The sequence below is a fragment of the Chiloscyllium plagiosum genome, unplaced genomic scaffold, assembly GCF_037043375.1.
Source record: "Chiloscyllium plagiosum isolate Xiang-an unplaced genomic scaffold, Cpla_swu_hap1 HiC_scaffold_17, whole genome shotgun sequence".
NCBI classification, from domain to species: domain Eukaryota; kingdom Metazoa; phylum Chordata; class Chondrichthyes; order Orectolobiformes; family Hemiscylliidae; genus Chiloscyllium; species Chiloscyllium plagiosum.
In genome coordinates, this window is record NW_028270155.1 from 66,522,030 (window position 1) to 66,537,993 (window position 15,964).

Below are 15,964 nucleotides of genomic sequence, written 5' to 3' on the forward strand. Positions count from 1 at the left end.
AGAAAAAAAATTCCAAAATATTTACATTTAAGGCCCTTCTTAAAATAAGCTAAAAGTTGCCTTTATTCTGATATCTATTTTGCTTGATTACTCCTGAGAAGTTGTTGGCTTACTTATACACTGAAGGAACCTAATTAATTAAGATTTTTAGCAACAATGTTGGTCATACATTAATGAAAGCAATAATGTTTTCTAGAATATGGTTTCCACTATGAACCATTAACCTAAACAATTTACATAAAAGTTGTGGACTCAGGAATCTGAAAGGTAATTGCAAAGTTTGTGGATGGCACCAAATTTGGGAGCTACAGGCTGCAACAAGATACACTAACAATGCCAATAATTTTGCAGAATGGCTGTGAAATTGGCAAATCCACTTTAACATACACATGGTTTTATTTTGGTTGGAAAAATAAGGAATGAATACAATATTGAGAAAATAAGAATCTAAGTGGGATGGAGGAGTGAAGAGATCAAACAATAAAGGCAGGCAAAGACCAAAAAAAAGCAAGACAGGTTAATAAAGCTTTCAAAGTGCAATCACAGCATCGGATTACAATTGTCAAGGGACACAATTAAAAGTCAATGACATTATATTAAATTGTGCAGAAGCTTGGTAAGCCACAGTGCTGTACTATGATCAATTCTGGTCTCCATATTATGGAAATAATATAAAGATACTAGAGAACATGCAAATAAATTTATTCAAACATCAGAATTGAAAGGTTCTACACCCATCAACAATGATAAGCTTCTTGATTTAGAAAAGGCAAGGCTTAGAAGTGGTCTGAAGGAGAAGTTGGAAGTTATCAATGGGTTTGATGATGTCAATGTACCGATGATGTTTCAATTTGTGAGAAAACACTAAAATTAGTAGCCATAAATCATCATTAATGAATCGAATAGGAAATTGGCAATAGGCAATAATGTTTATTCGAAGAGCCAGTGGAGAGACAATGTGCCAAATGGCCTTCCTCTGCACTGTAACAATTCCCTGATTCTGTGACATCCCTCTCCAAGCTGGCTGTCACAACTCACTTTTCTACCTTGGTCTATTCAAATTTATCTACAGTATCTTCAGTCCTTTCATCCAAATCATTTATATTAACTGTGAAGAGTTGAGGCTCCAGCACCAATCCCCTGTGAACACCACTCATTACCTCCCACCAGCCTAAAAATGACCCAATTACTTCTACTGTGCTTCCTGTTAGCCAACCAACCTATTATTCTTGCCAAGAAGCTATTAGATTATATTTTCCACAATGAGCTTTGATGTGGTGCCTTGTGAAGTGCCTTCTGTAAACCTAAACCCAATACACCTACTGGGTCCTGTTACAACATTAGTTAAATTGGAGCACAAACACTGAATGAGTGAAAATCTACAAACTCCAGATGTCATCACATGCCATGTCGGGAGGCATGGTGGGTCTGCTGTTCGCACTGCTGCGGCACAGCACCAGGGACCTGGGTTCGATTACAGCCTCGGAAAACTGTCTATGTAGAGTCTACATACACTCCCTGTGTCAGTATGGGTTTCCTCTGGGTGCTGCGGATTCCTCCCACAGTCCAAAGATGTGCAGGTTGGGTGGATTGACCATGCTAAATTGCCTCAGTGTCCAGGATTGTGCAGGTGAGGTGAATTTTGTCAAAGGAAATTCAGGGTTCCAAGGATAAGCGAAGAGGTACGTCTCAGTGGAATGCTCTTCAGAGGGTTGGTGTGGATGGGCCAAATGGCCTGTTTCCACAGTGTAGGGATTCTATGATCCATGTCCATTTGCAACCTTCCAAAGTGTTAATTATTACAGGTTCTTGCTCCCAAAGTATGACCTTTCAGCAGGTAGGTCCAAACTTGCAGTCTCCAGGAAGTTAATTGCTCACTGATAATGGCAATCTTTATTCAACAATAAAGTTATTTAAAACTCAGCCATGTGACCTTTGCTATACCTAACTATCTGGATCTGCTGCTTTTACACACATAAAGCCCCAACAATGGTACCATTGTCTCAAATTATTGACACTTGCAAACCTGTTAAACAATGAATTTTAACAGGTAGGGGGGGAAAGACAAGAAAATTGGAATGTGAATAGCTTGTCAGGTCCACAAGAGATATCATAAATTGTGCTAAAAGTTATAATGTATTAAATTATAAAATGGACTTTCCTGGAATAAAATGACTGCTACAGATCATATTACTTGCAAGTTGACTACAGCTCTAGATACCTCCAACAGTAATTACAAGCACAGCAGGGTATTTTGCCCAAATTACAAAATTCCTATATAAATGATCACCAACTCCTGCACATGCGCAGATGGGGCTGTGAGGTTAGCTGGCCTCAAGAGGCTTCAGGATACATTTGCCCATGCGCTGATGCCATGATAACAGGATTCATTCATATAAACTGCTGACATCCATACTGTCTGCACCATGCAAGGACAAATTGCCCTTCATTGGATTTGCTTTTAAAGACAACTAATCCCCTTGCTGCATCAGTTGTTTCCTCATACCAAATCATTCTAAGGCAAGGTGTGACACCAGTTGACTGGTTTTGCTGCTGATTCTCTCTCTTTTGGCTGATTTTCCTCCTTGATATAGATTTAGATTAACTACATAATTCACAGCAGGGCCTCAGTAAATATCCTTTGTTCTTTTGCTATTACATTTTGAGAATTCATCTTCAGGATGCTACCCAAAAAGCAGCAAAGAAAATTCAAAGAACAATAAAAGTTGTTAGCTTAAAATGAACAGATTAACTTCAGTGGAATTCCTTGGTGGTGCAATTACAGAGACATTATAAAACTAAGCAAGATAAACCTAACCTGCACACCTTTGAACTGAGGAAGGAAAATGAAACACTGGGCGGAAACCCATGCAGACTATGGGAAAACATGCCAACTCACCTCAAGCTGGAATTAAACCTGGTTGTGAGGCAGCAGTGGTAACCACTGAACCACCCAGTTATGTGAAGAGAAAAAAATTAATAAAGACAACTCTGAAAATCATTTGATTTTTAGGTTTTGCGTGTGTTGCATTTGCTTGTTATATGACAATCAGTCACTCTCCCTGGAACTGGGGAGCTGGGAGCTAAAGGTAGAGACAAGAAGCATGAAGCATATTATATATGGGGATGCAGGAGCCATCCTCAGTCAAGTCAAGAAGAGCCTTTTTGCTGGATCCAGGTGTTCTGGCTGCCAGTCTACGGTGGGGGAGTCTACCATTGTGCCAGCCTTCAGACCTACCTAATCAGCATCACACTTCCACTGAAGTTCAACTCAACAAACAGGTGACAGCTATTCTCTGGTCTGTCTGACCACTCAGTCAACCTGCCTGGTTTAGTGACCAAGTTGTGTCTAAAATTAACTGCCAGGCATTATCGAACTGGTGCATTCCCATGGCAACACCACCACCAGAATCCACTTGCCAGCTAACCAGCATTCTCTCCTCGTAATGCATTATTGTACTTTATTATGATCATGACTGCGTCACCTAATAGAAGGGTTAAGAGTATGAAAAGGTAGCCCCTGAAAAAAAACAAAAAACATCTGAAAACAGAACATTTTTACTTTGACTTCTGGTGTGGATGATGTAAAATGAATCATTATTTTTACATACTCATTTTTCAAGTTCCTGATCTGTTCAATTCACCCTTGAATAAAAAGTGCCAAAATATTTCTCAAGATGGGCTTTCAACAAGATGCCAAGTTTCACATTTCATTTGGATAATAAAAATAAAAGCAGACTGAAAGCAAACAGTAACATGTACAGGCACTTCCTGTTCTTGATCTCCTTCACTGCTTTTGTCCCCCTCGGTGTCATCAGAACTCCTCTCGAAACGCTTAATTATTTTTCAAGCCAAGTAATCTTGGTTTACTTGGACCAAGTAAATGATTCAACGTGACACACAGGTTATAGCATAAAATGTTACACGAATATATGTCAGGCTTTAGATTGACTGGAAAAACTACAAATCCAGACAGTAAAAGTCAATTATCAAAAAAACAGTAAACTAAGTCATACAGCACATAAACAAACCCTTCGGTTCCACTCATTTGCACTGACCAGATATCCCAAGCTGACCCAGTCCCAATGTAGTATCTTCCTCTGAGGCTTTAATTTCAGTGAGAGGGCCATATTATCAATATGTAAAAATCAAGCAACAGAAACATCAACTTACATCTTCACAGAAGCGTTCTCGATCATCTCTGCAGGAAAAGTACAGGTGTCTGTCGAGGTGGAAGTCATCTGAAGAGAGTTCTGCTACACGTAGGATGGCCTTCTTACAATTATCAGAAATCGCCTTGTCTTCACTCACCAAAGCCTTTTCCAAACAGGAGACCACTTCTCCCTGTGAATGCACATCCTGTTTTGAGAGAATAAATAGATTAGAAGTGTCCCACATCTCTCCAGGACAACCAACGTGTACTAGCTAATTGAATGTCATTGTTTACTGGCTAGTTGAAAGAAGCACCACCATGCTGCTCCCAACTAAGCACAGATCTCTTTTACACTACCAAACAGCATTGAAATAGGCATAAAATGTGACACTAGTAGACGTTGGGCTTTAGATTTGCTGGATTAACTAGAAATCTAGACAGTAAAAGTCAATTATTAAACAACAGTAAACTAAGTCATACAGCACAGAAACAAACCTTGCGGTCCAACTCATTTACACTGACCAGATATCCCAACCTGACCCAGTCCCATTTGCCAGCATTTGGTCTATACAGAGAAACCTCGATTATCCGAATTTCAGATTATCCGAAGATGATTTCAAGGTCCTGCAAACACGTTACAAAGAGGTAAGTGTATTCAATTTACCTGTACTGAAGAACATCTGAAAATGCTGGCAAAAACGAAGAAACACAAGCAGCTCAAGCATCAGTGACTGGATATTTTTTAGGTAAGGGTTAGTCACACAGCCCTTTGAATAAGTGTTTCACAGTACAGGATATTCCCGTCACTAGGCCGTTCATGAAAAGAATGGCCAAGAATGTAAAAACATGCATGAGGCGGTGTTTTTGTCTTTGTATTGCAACACTGAGCTCCCGGAAACTGACAAGTGCTCTTGAGACCATAGAAGCTGTTCAGGACTTTATTTAATGCTGGGATTTCATTTACAGTATTTATGTGATGGTAAGTCCTTCTCAGTTTAACTTGTATTTTGTAGAATGCAAAGATTAGTTTGTTTAAATAAGAGACTCATTAAAATTATAGATTTAAACAAATTCTCCAGTAGAGCACAGCATTAGATCAGTATGGCTTCCCTTGTTTAAGGTAAAATCGATTATCCGAATAATTAATTATCTAAACGAAATAATGCCCACCCAACTTGTTCGGATAATCGCGGCTGCTCTGTATTTCACCAAGCCCTTCCATTCATGGACCCATCCAAATGCCTTTTAAATGTTGTAATTGTACCATTCTCCGCCACTTCCTGGAGCAGCTCGTTCCATATATGCACCACCTTCTACATGAAAAAGTTATCTCTCAGATACTTAAATATTTCTCCTTTCACCTGAAACGTAAATACCTCTAGTTTTGGACTTCACTACCTGAGAGAAAAGATCTTGCCTCTTCACCCTATCTATTCCCCTCATTATGTTATAAACCTCTATAAAGTCACCCCTCAGTATCCAATGCTCCAGGGGTAAAAAGCCTCAGCCTATTCAGCCTCTCCCTATAACTCAGACCCTCTAGTCCTGGCAACATCCTGGTTAACCTTCCCCAAACCCACTCAAATTTAACAATATCTTTTCTGCATAAATGGTATGAAGCTCTACAAAGTTGGGAGTTTGGGAATAGTATTTTTAGATACACATTCATCCCTCAACTTAAAAATAGGTAGAAGGGGGAATGGGTGACAACTAAGCAGTGAAGCAGCAAACACAGGAAATGCTGGAGAAATTCAGCCAACCTAGCAATCTAGCAGTATTTGTTGAGGGAAACAGAATTAATGTTTCAAGTCCGGTACGACACTTCTTCAGAACTATTCTGGAGTGCTGAGGGGCAGAGGGAGACTAAGGGGAGGACAAACCTTGCAGGCAGAGCAAGTAATTAACGTTTATTACAAAGGAATTAAGCATAAAACAAAAGTTATAACACCGTTGAACTGGCACCAGATAACTGTGCTTAAGGAGGGATATATTTGCACTGGAAGGAGTCCAGAGAAGATTCATCCCAGGAATCTAATCATTAGATTAGATTAGATTACTTACAGTGTGGAAACAGGCCCTTCGGCCCAACAAGTCCACACCGCCCCACCAAACCGCAACCCACCCATACCCCTACATTTACCCCTTACCTAACACTATGGGCAATTTCCCATGGCCAATTCACCTGACCTGCACATCTTTAGACTGTGGGAGGAAACCGGAGCACCCGGAGGAAACCCACGCAGACACGGGGAGAACGTGCAAACTCCACACAGTCAGTCGCCTGAGGCGGGTATTGAACCCGGGTCTCTGGCGCTGTGAAGCAGCAGTGCTAACCACTGTGCCACCGTGCCGCCCACATGTCTTACAACAAAGGAGGAGAAAGAGAGGACTGCAGATGCTGGAGATCAGAGTTGAAAAATGTGTTGTTGGAAAAGCACAGCAGGTCAGGCAGCATCCAAGGAGCAGGAGAATCGACGTTTCGGGTGTAAGCCCTTCTTCAGGAAATGCCCGAAACGTTGATTCTCCTGCTCCTTGGATGCTGCCTTACAAGCAAGGACAAATGATTTAGAATGAGAGGGTATCTTGTATGAACTGATAAAAGATTCTTAGAGGTCTTGACAGATAGATGCCAAGAGACTGTTTCCTTTCTTGGGTGTCCAGAACTAAGGACACTATCTGAAAAGAACATTTTTCATTTAAGCAGACAGGAGGAGGAATTTCTACTCTGAGGGTCATTTTTCTTTTGGACTTCCTTCCCTTAGAGCAGAGAAACCTGGGCCATGACAGTAGTGAAGGTCAAGTTTAACAGATTTTGGTCTACAAGGCAGTCAATATTTACCAGTGGTAGTAATGGTGGTTATGGATGGGGGCTGAAATTAGCAGGAAACTAGAGAGAAGACCTTAAGCAGATGAGCCATAATTGTACACAACAGTGGAGCAGATTCCAGCAGCCAAATGACCTTCTATTTCTATTTCTTCCTCTTCTAAGGTTTATATTCACTATGGAAAAGGGCAAGAAGAAATTTAGAAAACATCAATAATTGTGAGAAGATTAGTATCAATAGGGTGGGAATAGTTTGATTCCCTTTTACCTGGGTGAAGAGTGGCAGGGAAAACTGCAACTGATCAAGGGATTGCCATTAAAGAAGGCAGGTTCCCACAATGCAAGAAACATAAGCAAGATTGAAATGAAGCAAACAAAAGTGCATTTGACATGCATTAAATTGACAGTACAGTTGAGAAGGAAGCCAAATGTACCAAGATCAACGGAAAATAAATGAAGAAAGAGAAACAAACAATGAATAAGAGGAGACTTTTAGTTAATCTAAAAAGGAACCCAACAACCTTCTCAAGACATACAAATTGCGAATGGTAATTAAAAATAAAAAATCAGGTTAATTATTGTTATGAAATGGAGGTAAACCTTTGCTGTTCCAATAAGACACTTCTTAAAATTACATCAACTTAATTTCAAAATCTCTCACTCTGTCTTCTTCTGTGTCTTCCGGCTGAAGATCTCCCCCGGTTGTCTTATTTCTTTTTACTGTGAGTATGTTGCACATGAAAAGGTACTTTTGATCGATTAATTTCTTGAGAGAAAGAGCCAGATGGGCAATAGGCTCTCCAGGAGTTTCTCTCTCCACAGCAGCTGCTCTCTAACCAATTTTTAAAATGTCTGCATTCTTATACACCCAAACATCAGATCGCCTCACTGAATTTATTGTTTTGCCAACATCGAACCAAACTCGATTGGGTTTTAGTATCCTGAGGATAATTTAAACTAATTGGTTAAATTCAAATTGTTGTCAAAACAGCAACCAAAACTCGAGTATCTTTTCACAGCCAAATATTACATATTTTCAATTTTACACTACACTCTGGGACTACCATCTAGTCATATGCACAGGTACTTGTAATCTTTCAGTTCAGAACATTATTGTCTCTCTTAAAGGTATAGTACATACTTTCAACTTCATAACATTGGTGTCCAAAAAAGGATGCCTGCATGAAGTTAAGAGGATTTGTTGAGGTACTAAGGAAATATTGTGCATTGGTATTTTCCAAGAAATTCTTTTTCTTGAAAAAAGAATTTTTTTTCCAAAACCATTGGGGCAACACAGTTAGCACTGCTGCATCACAGCACTGGGGGCCTAGGTTCAGTTCCAGCCTCAGGCAACGTTCAGTGTGGAATTTGCACATTCTTCCCATATCTGTATGGGTTTCCTCCAGGTACTTCAGTTCCTGCCTTAGTCCAAAGACATGCAGATTAGGTGGACTGGTGATGCTAAATTGCCCACAGTGTCCAGAAAAGTGCATGCCAGGTGAATTAGCAATAGGAAATACAGGGTTACAGGGAGTAGGTTGGGTCGGATGCTGTTTGGAGAGACAGTGTGAACTCTATGGGACAAATGGCCTGCTTCCACACTGTTGGGATTCTATGATTCTAAGAAAGAAGATGCCCCCAATTATTAGAGGAGGAGAAGGTAAATTAGATGCTGGATGGTCTAACACATGACAATGAGAAAGAATTAAATGAGCAAATAAGTCTTCACAATCAGAAAAGACTCATCCAAGATACTGAGGGAAGTAATGATGAGAATTACTCAGGCATTGTTCATAATCTTCCAAACATCTTTAGAAACAAAGACGGTGCTGCAAGACTGTAGAACTCAAATGTTACACCCTTGATTAAGATTGCAAGGATAAGCCCAGAAACTCAGTCCAGTTGTTTAACTTCGATAGGGGGAACATTTCAGAGACAGCGATCATTGAATCATATACTTCAGGTCAATGGTGGTGAATGACATGCAACAATCCACAGCAAGAAGAATCAACTGGCAGGGAACAATGAGGCTTGAACAGGGTTCAGGAGGCTTGACTGGACTAAGACATTAGCAGGAAGATTAGTAACTGGTATGGATACAGACGAGGTACATTCCCTCTAATATAAAATGACAGACAAAAGAAATCCAGAGTTTCCTGAGTGACCAAGGAGGTAGAAATTAACATTCAAAAATGGTGTGCTTAGGATGGGGACTAAGGAGGAAAATGCATTTGAGAATCACTGGAATACTGAAGGTTTGGTTGGTTGGGGAGGTGGTGAATCAGCAAACAAAATAAAAAGGAATGGTAAAAGAAGGCTACAAGTAACAAAGGGAAATCCTAAAGCCTTCAAAAGGCATGTAAATAACAAGTAAGTGGTTAAAGGAGGCAGGGGGCTGATTAAAAAGGGGATTCAAAGATGGAGATGGGGGCATAGCTGTGTTATTATATGAATAAGTTTCATCTGTCTTTGCAGAAGCGGACGTTATCCAGGCTATGGTGTCAGAGGAAGAAACGCTCTCACCAGAAAGGGTCAAAACTAATAAGGAAAAAGTCCTGGATAGATTGTTGGCACTTAAAGTTAAAAAGGAACCAGAGGTGGGCAAGATGCATCCAATGATATAAATAAGTGACAGTAGACATCTGAAGGGCCTGGCCACAATATTTCAGTCTTCCCTAGACCCCGGGGTGGTGCCAGAAAGACCAGAGAAATACCAACGCTACAGGCTTGTTCAAAGAAAGGTTGAATAACCAATCCTGGAAATTACAGATCAGTCAGTTGAACTTCAGTAGTAGGGAAACTTTCGGAAACAATTATTTGGCAGAGAATCAGAAGTTCTGTGGGAAAATATCGGTTTATGAGGAAGAGATAGCATAGATTTCTCAAGGGGATATAATGTTTAACCAATCTGTAAGAGGCAAACAGTTATTCCTCCATACCAGCAAGGGTTCCGTTCCTAAGAACTCCAGTGAATGATGAATTCACAAGTGCAGAGCTTAATAACTTATGGTAAAAATAGAGTTAGGTCCCCAGACTCCAAGATTATGACTACTTTTGATTTTGTTGGGTTAAAACAATTGATATTACTGAAATTATGTTAATACTTAAATAGAATATTTATAAAACACAGTCGTCCCATTAAGACTAAACTCATGGCCCACAGTATCAGTCAACATACCATTTTGCAACGCTTTTTACTTGTCACTAAACTCCATCACCACCTTCTTGAACTAGCACAACCACTCACTTGGGAGCCATCATAATAACACAAAGGGCAACATCGCGTGAGCATGATGCACACAACCAACTTCATAAGACGTAGAAAGAGGAGGGGGATGCTGAGAGCATCCAAGCATGGGTTAGGAAGAGGGGATATTGGAGTGGGCACTCAAATTTATGTTCATTGCTGCTCATTTCCCACAAGACTGTATGGCCACCCACAACACACTACGTATAATTATTTTTGGGTTGCCATGCAAGTTTTTGCCTGCAAATATTGATTAATTGGTAATTTTTGGTGCAGATAGGTGAACTCACGAAACTGGCTTTGGGGATACAGAAGAATGACTTTCCAAGAGTTTACAGAAGGCATTTGATGTTGTGCGTCACAAAAGTCTTCAGCAAAGTTCGAAGTCATGGTATAAAAGGGACAAAGGCAACATGGATACAAAATTGACTGAGTGGCAGAAAACAGTGTCATGGCCAATGGTTATTTTTCAGGCTGGAAGAAAATTTGTAGTGGAGACCCCAGCGGTTGGTACTGGGATCCCTGTTTTTCCTGATACATATTAATGATTTGGATCTTGATGTTTAAGTGCAGACACGATGGGCTGAGATGCCTCTTTCCATACCATAAAACCTCTATGATCCTTTGTTTCAGACAGGCTAACAAAAAGCAGGCATTAAAAGGCAGAAAGAACTCTAATTTATCTACTTTCAAATAAACTGGTGTCAGTGTTTCATGTTTAGCATGCTACAAAGAGATGTTTGCTCAGTACCAAACTGTAATTTCCAAGTTTGCAGGTTACACAAGGACACTAAAAGGACATTCACAGGACACAGAATCCCTACACTGCAGCAGGTGACCATTTCACCGATTAAATCTGTACTGACCCTCCAAAACAGCATCCCACCCACACTATCCCCCATAACCAAACATTTACCATAGCTAATACTGTACACCTAGCCCTGCACATCCCTGGGCACCACGGGGTAATTTAGCATGGCCAACCCACCCAACCTGCACAGCTTTGGACGGTGGCAAGAAACCAGACTACCCAGAGGATACCCACACAGACAGTCACCCAGATCCCTGGCACTGTGAGGCAGCAGTACTAACGACTGTTCCACCATGACAAGTTAATTTTTTTGAGGCACTGACAAAGCATTTAGATGAGGTTAATGCTATTGATGGGATCTACAAAGACCACCTATCCACTTTTACAAGATTTTGTATGGCAGACTGGTTAAAGAAGTTAAGAGCCCATGGAATGCAAGGCAATTTGGTAAATTGCTTTAGTAACAAGGAACCAGAGGGAGATAGTTTAAGGGTGTTTTCGTGACTGGAAGTCTGTATCCAGTGGTGTACCTAATTTTGTGCTGGGTCCCTTGCTGTTTGTTGTGTAGATTATCAATGTAGAAATAAATGTATGAGTACTGACAATACATTCACAGATGGCACAAAATGGATGGTGTCGTAAATAACAGGCAGGAAAGCCTGAGCTGATAGGACGATAGAGAGGGGCTGGTCATTTGGGCTCAGCAATGGCAAATGGAATTTAATCCTGAATAGTGAAGGTGATGCAATAGGGAAGATGAACAATACAGGGAACATACAGTGAATGGCAGAACCCTAGGAGATTCAGTGGGACATGCATGTCCATAGATCCTCAGAGGCAACAAGTCACGTAGATAAAGAAATAACAAGGTATGTGGGATACTTACATTAACTGCCTTGATGAATAAAGGCAAGAGCAAGGATGTTATGATGGAGCTGCATATAACATTAGGCCTAGCTGGAGTACTATGTTCAGTTCTGATTAAGGATATGATTGCTGTGGACAAGGTGCAGAACAGATTCGCCAAGATGATGCCTGGACTGGAGCAATCCTGCTATAATGATAGACTAGATGGGCCATCTTCCTGAGAGCAGAGAAGGTGGAGGAAGGTGATCTGATTTGAGGTGTATAAAGTTCTCGAGGGGCCTAGATAGAGAAGATAGCGGGAGATTGTTTCCTTTAGGAGAGGAGTCAATAACCAGGGAGCACAATTTTAATCTAAAGAGGAGGAGCAGAGGTAATTTGAGGGAAAAAAATTGCTCAGAGGATTGTGGATATCTGGAATTCATTACCTTAAAGTGTGGTAGGGGCAGGAAACCTGAGGACATTTCAAAATATATAGATGGACATTTGAAATGCAATAGTATAAAAGACTACAGGTCAAGTCCTCGAAAAGGGATTAGATTAGACAGAGACTCAATGACCAGTGCAGACACGATGGGCTGAGATGCCTCTTTCCATACCATAAAACCTCTATGATCCTTTGTTTCAGACAGGCTAACAAAAAGCAGGCATTAAAAGGCAGAAAGATCTCTAATTTATCTACTTTCAAATAAACTGGTGTCAGTGTTTCATGTTTAGCATGCTACAAAGAGATGTTTGCTCAGTACCAAACTGTAATTTACAAGTTCATGTGTTAATGGCACAGCCTCGTCCACAGCGTTGATGTTGCACACTTGAAATTAGATTAGACATTAGAGCAAGGAATTAAACCTATTTGCAGTTCATCAGGGACTCAAAACGGGATATACCTGTTGCTGAGCAATTGTAGTTCCAAAAGGCATCTCATCAATTAATACATTAAGTTTCAAGATGCAACTGGTTTTCCCAATGGGAAATCTTAACTGCTCTTTTAAATGGGCATAATCAGGACACAGAGACAAAAACATTCTGAAAAGTAGATTAAAAATAAGTGATAAAAACGCAATCCAAAGTAAGAAATTGGTCCCAAACTACTCTAAGCAATATGGCCACTGTTGGAAATAACAAGCTTTCGGAGTGTTGCCCCACCTGACGATTTCAAATAAACCTGTTGGGACTATGACCTGGTGTCATCTGACTTCTGACCCTGTACACCCCAGTCCAACATCAGCACCTCCACATCATGGTTACCAAATATGACGTTTTATCATGGCATCAGCTGGCAATGACTTGTGCATTTGCCACATGACTCCATTCTTAGTTAAAGTGAACAACCCCTCCTGTCATGTCTTCAGACAATTGGCAACAATTGCTTATATCTTTAAAAAAAAAATTGGGAATCTGTAACTGACCATCAGGTTCACAGAATACTAAATAAGTCTTCCATGAAAGAGATCCATTTTATGAAACTTTGTTACTTCTGTACTCGAACAACTTCTAATGACAAAATACAATAAAGGAAGAACTCTTGTGAAGCAGTGCTACTGTCCCCTCCTTTGACCAAGGAAGCAGAGGTTCAAGTCTCACCTGGGTAAAAACAATGACTGCAGATGCTGGAAACCAAATTCTGGATTACAGTGATGCTGGAAAAGCACAGCAGTTCAGACAGCATCCGAGGAGCAGGAACATCGACCTACTTCTGACTTATAATCTGTGGACGGCACGGTGGCACAGTGGTTAGCACTGCTGCCTCACAGCGCCTGAGACCCGGGTTCAATTCCCACCTCAGGCGACTGACTGTGTGGGGTTTGCACGTTCTCCCCGTGTCTGCATGAGTTTCCTCTGGGTGCTCCGGTTTCCTCCCACAGTCCAAAGATGTGCAGGTCAGGTGAATTGGCCATGCTAAATTGCCCGTAGTGTTAGGTAGGGGTAAATGTAGGGGTATGGCTGGGTTGCGCTTCGGCGTGGACTTGTTGGGCCGAAGGGCCTGTTTCCACACTAAGTAATCTAATCTAAATGCAAAATACTTAGAACACCAAAACGAAAAGCACACAGTATTCCCCACAGAGCATATGTAATCACACAAGCATCCCGAGTTAAAGTCAATTCACTGTGAGTGGAACCGTGATCAGATTTTTAATACAAGAGCTACACCGCTTGGTCGTTCTAGCAGGCCTCCTATCTACTCATCTACAGAGCTCAGGCACCCGAGATTAGGATATGAAATAAGAAAAGGATGCTATCTTTCAAAAGAAAAGTGAAGAACAAACTCTATCGGCATTTCACTACAATTACTTTTCCAGAACAAGTGTTTCGAAATAAAGTGAAAAATGCTGTCAAAGGCACTCCAATTTACTGCAGAGAAACTGGTAATTTAGTTGAACAGGTCTGTGCTTGTGTGCCTCATGGGACTCCTCCCAACTCAGTTCATTTGACTTCTCAGCACATCCTTGGAATCCTCCCGCATTTAGCTAGGTTGTCCATAAATATATTCATGCATTTCTTGAACTCAACCTGAATGATAATGGTTAACATTTGGATCAAACATTACCAAGGCTAACTAACATTTCGCCACATTTCACCAGCATGACTGACTGGTTTGTCTAAGACAGAGGCATAGGCTGTGTAATTACTGGTCTCAGGTAAATGTCTTTTTTTGCTCTCATTAACTCACACTAGAGATAAAAAAGAAAACTCCTTGGTTTCACCTGAGCTCATGATACATCTCAATAAACCAATACATGTTCCCAACCACCAACTTTCTTGATTTTACTTTCTGCACAGCCAACCCACATTCTGCCATGAAGACCTCCCATGACCACTTCCTCTCGACAAACCTTGCTCCTCCACAACCATTACCTTGCCCTTTGCATTTTGTGACACCTGAAATTTTGAATCTTTCACCCATGAGCCTTCTACTTGACATCCCCTTCTCTCCACTTTCTCTTCCTCATCCTTTCCAACATTCTAAAGCAGTTCACTTTACTACCTCCCTTTTCAGTTCTGAAGAGTCATATTGAGACTGCAAAACTAATATGTTCCTGAAAAGGTGGTGGAAGGGTTATCTGTATTCACTACCAAGAACAACGTAGGTATAGAATGACATCAACCCAAGGAAACCGAAACACAAATAGAAAAAAGGTCATTAACACCAGTGCTTCACTGGAGGCTCACTGATGATGTTACCAGTATGGTGACAAAATATCTGAAACGAACCTTCCAGCTCAGCGAGTAAACTTACATCCAGAACCTCAACCAGAGCTACAAATCTTCTCAAAACTCAGGAGATATATAAGTCAGAGGGGATACTGTGATAAATGTGAATGAATTACAATTAAGAGAGAAGAGGTACAAGTGATTTCACCAGGTTTAAAGTCAGATAACTCTCTTGGCCTAGATGAGATGGCTCAGGGGCTGCTCAGGAGGCAAGCAAGGAGATCACAAGGACTTTGACATTCATTTTCAAAATTCATATGAAAAGATGGGGAAGATTGGGAGACCACTAATATGGTATCATTATTCAAGGAGGGTAAGAGGGAGGGAACAGGGAACCAAAGAACGGTACAGAAACTTCTGGAAAAGATCCTGAGAGACAACATTAATCATCATTGAAGAGATGAGAATTAATCAAGCATAGTAAGCATGAGTCTGGGGGTTGTCATGCCCAGCAAATTTGACTGAATGTTTTGAGCATGTCACCAGTTCTGTGGATGTGGAAATGCAGTTGATGTAAGCCACATTATTTAAACATGAATATAGGAGATTGTATCAGTAAGTTCATAGATATTGTACATACTCGAGTAACAGAATTTTTTTGGACTACTTTTTAATGTTAAATTTACATAGACTATTACAAAGATACTACTTTTAGAATATAGAAAAGTACAGCATTTAATGCTAATGTATGGTAACAACCTACGCACCCCTCATTGAGAGGCTGAAATTCATACCGTATCATTAGCAGAAGCCCAATTGATCTCTAAATGAATAAAGAGAAATAAACAACAAATTATGATAATTCTGAAAGCCCGGAGTGGAACAAAACAGCCAATGGACTGGAAAACCGGA

The 15,964-nt window shown here is 40.6% G+C and overlaps 1 protein-coding gene across 3 annotated transcripts in view; it reads right to left on the minus strand.

Annotated features, from left to right (window-relative positions):
* Positions 1-15,964, minus strand: part of LOC122558539 (Golgi apparatus protein 1-like) — a 143,427-nt gene that overhangs the window by 78,081 nt on the left and 49,382 nt on the right. For all 3 annotated transcript variants that reach the window (XM_087996028.1, XM_043707238.2, XM_043707237.2), the window contains exon 5: positions 4,174-4,359. In XM_087996028.1, the coding sequence (XP_087852154.1) occupies positions 4,174-4,359 (186 nt within the window). The remainder of the gene's footprint in view (positions 1-4,173; positions 4,360-15,964) is intronic.